The sequence below is a fragment of the Dryobates pubescens genome, unplaced genomic scaffold, assembly GCF_014839835.1.
Source record: "Dryobates pubescens isolate bDryPub1 unplaced genomic scaffold, bDryPub1.pri scaffold_34C_arrow_ctg1, whole genome shotgun sequence".
In the NCBI taxonomy this organism is placed as follows: domain Eukaryota; kingdom Metazoa; phylum Chordata; class Aves; order Piciformes; family Picidae; genus Dryobates; species Dryobates pubescens.
In genome coordinates, this window is record NW_026530773.1 from 168,742 (window position 1) to 171,076 (window position 2,335).

General features: G+C 51.4%; 1 protein-coding gene across 1 annotated transcript; it reads left to right on the forward strand.

The window, feature by feature from the left end:
• Window positions 1–384: 384 nt before the first annotated feature.
• Window positions 385–1,317, forward strand: LOC128899737 (olfactory receptor 14J1-like). Its single transcript, XM_054179420.1, has one exon. The coding sequence runs from the start codon at window positions 385–387 to the stop codon at window positions 1,315–1,317; it is 933 nt and encodes a 310-aa protein (XP_054035395.1).
• Window positions 1,318–2,335: the final 1,018 nt, after the last annotated feature.

Here is a 2,335-nt window from a genome sequence, read left to right on the forward strand (position 1 = left end):
AGGTCAGGAGTCACAACCTTGGCAGCTGACATTCATCTGAAGGCTCCTGGAGAAGGCTTCACCCCCACACCTCTGCCTTTCTCTCTTCCCTTCACTGCAGAGCTGTTCCCTGTTTCTCCAACTCTCCATGGGACTCTTGTTCTCTGGGTTTGGGCTGTTGGTCACTTTGTGTTCTGACACCAGAAAAATCTTCATGGCAAATCTGGGTGCCTGCTGCATTTGAAGCTGTGATGATCTCTGCCATGGGTTGTTAGTGATGGGACTGAGCTGATCCATTCCTCACCCAGCTCAGGGAAGGAGGTTAAGATGAGGCTGAGAGAAGTGTGCCCTAACTTGTCACTGCCTTTCCCTCCTTGGACAGGTCTCCATGGCCAGAGGCAGCAGATGTCCAACAGCAGCTCCATCACCCACTTCCTCCTCCTGCCATTCCCAGGCACAAGGCAGCTGCAGCTCCTGCACTTCTGGCTCTTCCTGGCCATCTACCTGGCTGCCCTGCTGGGCAATGGCCTCATCATCACCACCATAGCCTGGGACCACCACCTCCACACCCCCATGTACTTCTTCCTCCTCAACCTTGCCCTCCTCGACCTGGGATTCATTTCCACCACTGTGCCCAAATCCATAGACAATTCCCTGAGGGACACCAGAGACATCTCCTACACAAGGTGTGCTCTCCAGGTCTTCTTTTTCGTATTCCTAGTGTCAGCAGAGTATTTTCTCCTCACCACCATGTCCTACGATCGCTACGTTGCCATCTGCAGACCCCTGCACTATGAGACCCTCCTGGGCAGCAGAGTTTGTGTCCACATGGCAGCAGCTGTCTGGGCCTGTGGAGCTCTCTATGGTCTGCTGCACACAGCCAATACATTTTCCCTCCCCATCTGCCAGGCCAATACTCTGCACCAGTTCTTCTGTGAAATCCCCCAGATCCTCAAGCTCTCCTGCTCCACATCCTACCTCAGGGAGCTTTGGCTTATTGTGGCCAGTGTCTGCTTAGTCTTTGTCTGTTTTGTGTTGATTGTGGTGTCCTATGTGCAGATCTTCAGGGCAGTGCTGAGGATCCCCTCTCAGCAGGGACGTCACAAAGCCTTTGCCACCTGCCTCCCTCACCTGGCTGTGGTCTCCCTGTTTGTCAACACTGTAATCTTTGCCTACCTGAAGCCCTCTTCTATCTCCTCCCCATCCCTTGATGTGGTGGTGTCATCTCTGTACTCAGTGATGCCTCCAGCAGTGAACCCTCTCATCTACAGCCTGAGGAACCAGGAGCTCAAGGATGCCATGAGGAAAATGATCCCTGGATGCTGTCAGAACCAATAAAGTCTTTGTCCTCTCCTGCAGAGCAGTTCTGATGTTACTCACAGTCTGGTTTCTCTCCTTTTGGCTGCTGCTGGTGCTGTTATCATGTAAGAATATTGTTTCCCCACCAGAGTCTTTCTTCGGACCATTTCTGATTCAGTGCTGTCCTGTCTGTTGTGACCCAGAGACTGCAGACAGGAGCAGCTGTGCTCCCTGGGTGTGCAACATTCAAGAAAAAATTCTTCCCATTGAGAAGTTCATAACAGAGACAGAGGAGTCTGGCTGTGTTCAGTGTCTGCTCTCTTTGGACAGACCCCTACTGATTTACAACAGTGTTCAAGGGAAGGGACTTAGCAGAGGCCCCTTTGTGATTTACATACACAAAGAGAAGGTGAACTGTCTGGGTCCTCCCTTTCTCTTCCAACTCCTGTTGGTCTTATTTGCAGATACATCATACTGCTCTTTTTTGTAGCCTTTTCTGGCTCACTTGATCTGGCTACAACCTGCACCTGCCTGACTGCAGGATGGATAAGCCATACAAATCAGAGTATCAGACATGGTAGAAAGATTAGAGCTGCTGTTGCACAAAGAGAGAAGAATGACACTCGTTTGACCCATGGCCCACCAGGCAACCAAGACAATGTGTCCCATTCCAGTCCTTGCCAGGTTTGGACTGGTCCATGAGCTATTTCCCTGCTGTTGGTGGCTATATTTATTGCTGCCTCCCCATTGTCCTCAATCTTTAGGCACCAATCAGATGGATTAAACTTTCCACATCCACCTCCTTCCTCAGCTAATAGACAGTCTGGAGAGTCCATTTTGGTGCATTGCCTCTCACATCTGAGTTTGGTGTTTGGCTAATAGTACCTGTGGATGGAGTTTACCTGGACTTCAGCAAGGCCTTTGACACCGTCCCCCACAGCAAACTCCTGGCCAAGCTGTCAGCCCCTGGCTTGGACAGCAGCACTCTGAGCTGGGTTAGGAACTGGCTGGAGGGCCGAGCCCAGAGTGTGGTGGTGAATGGTGCCACATCCAGCTG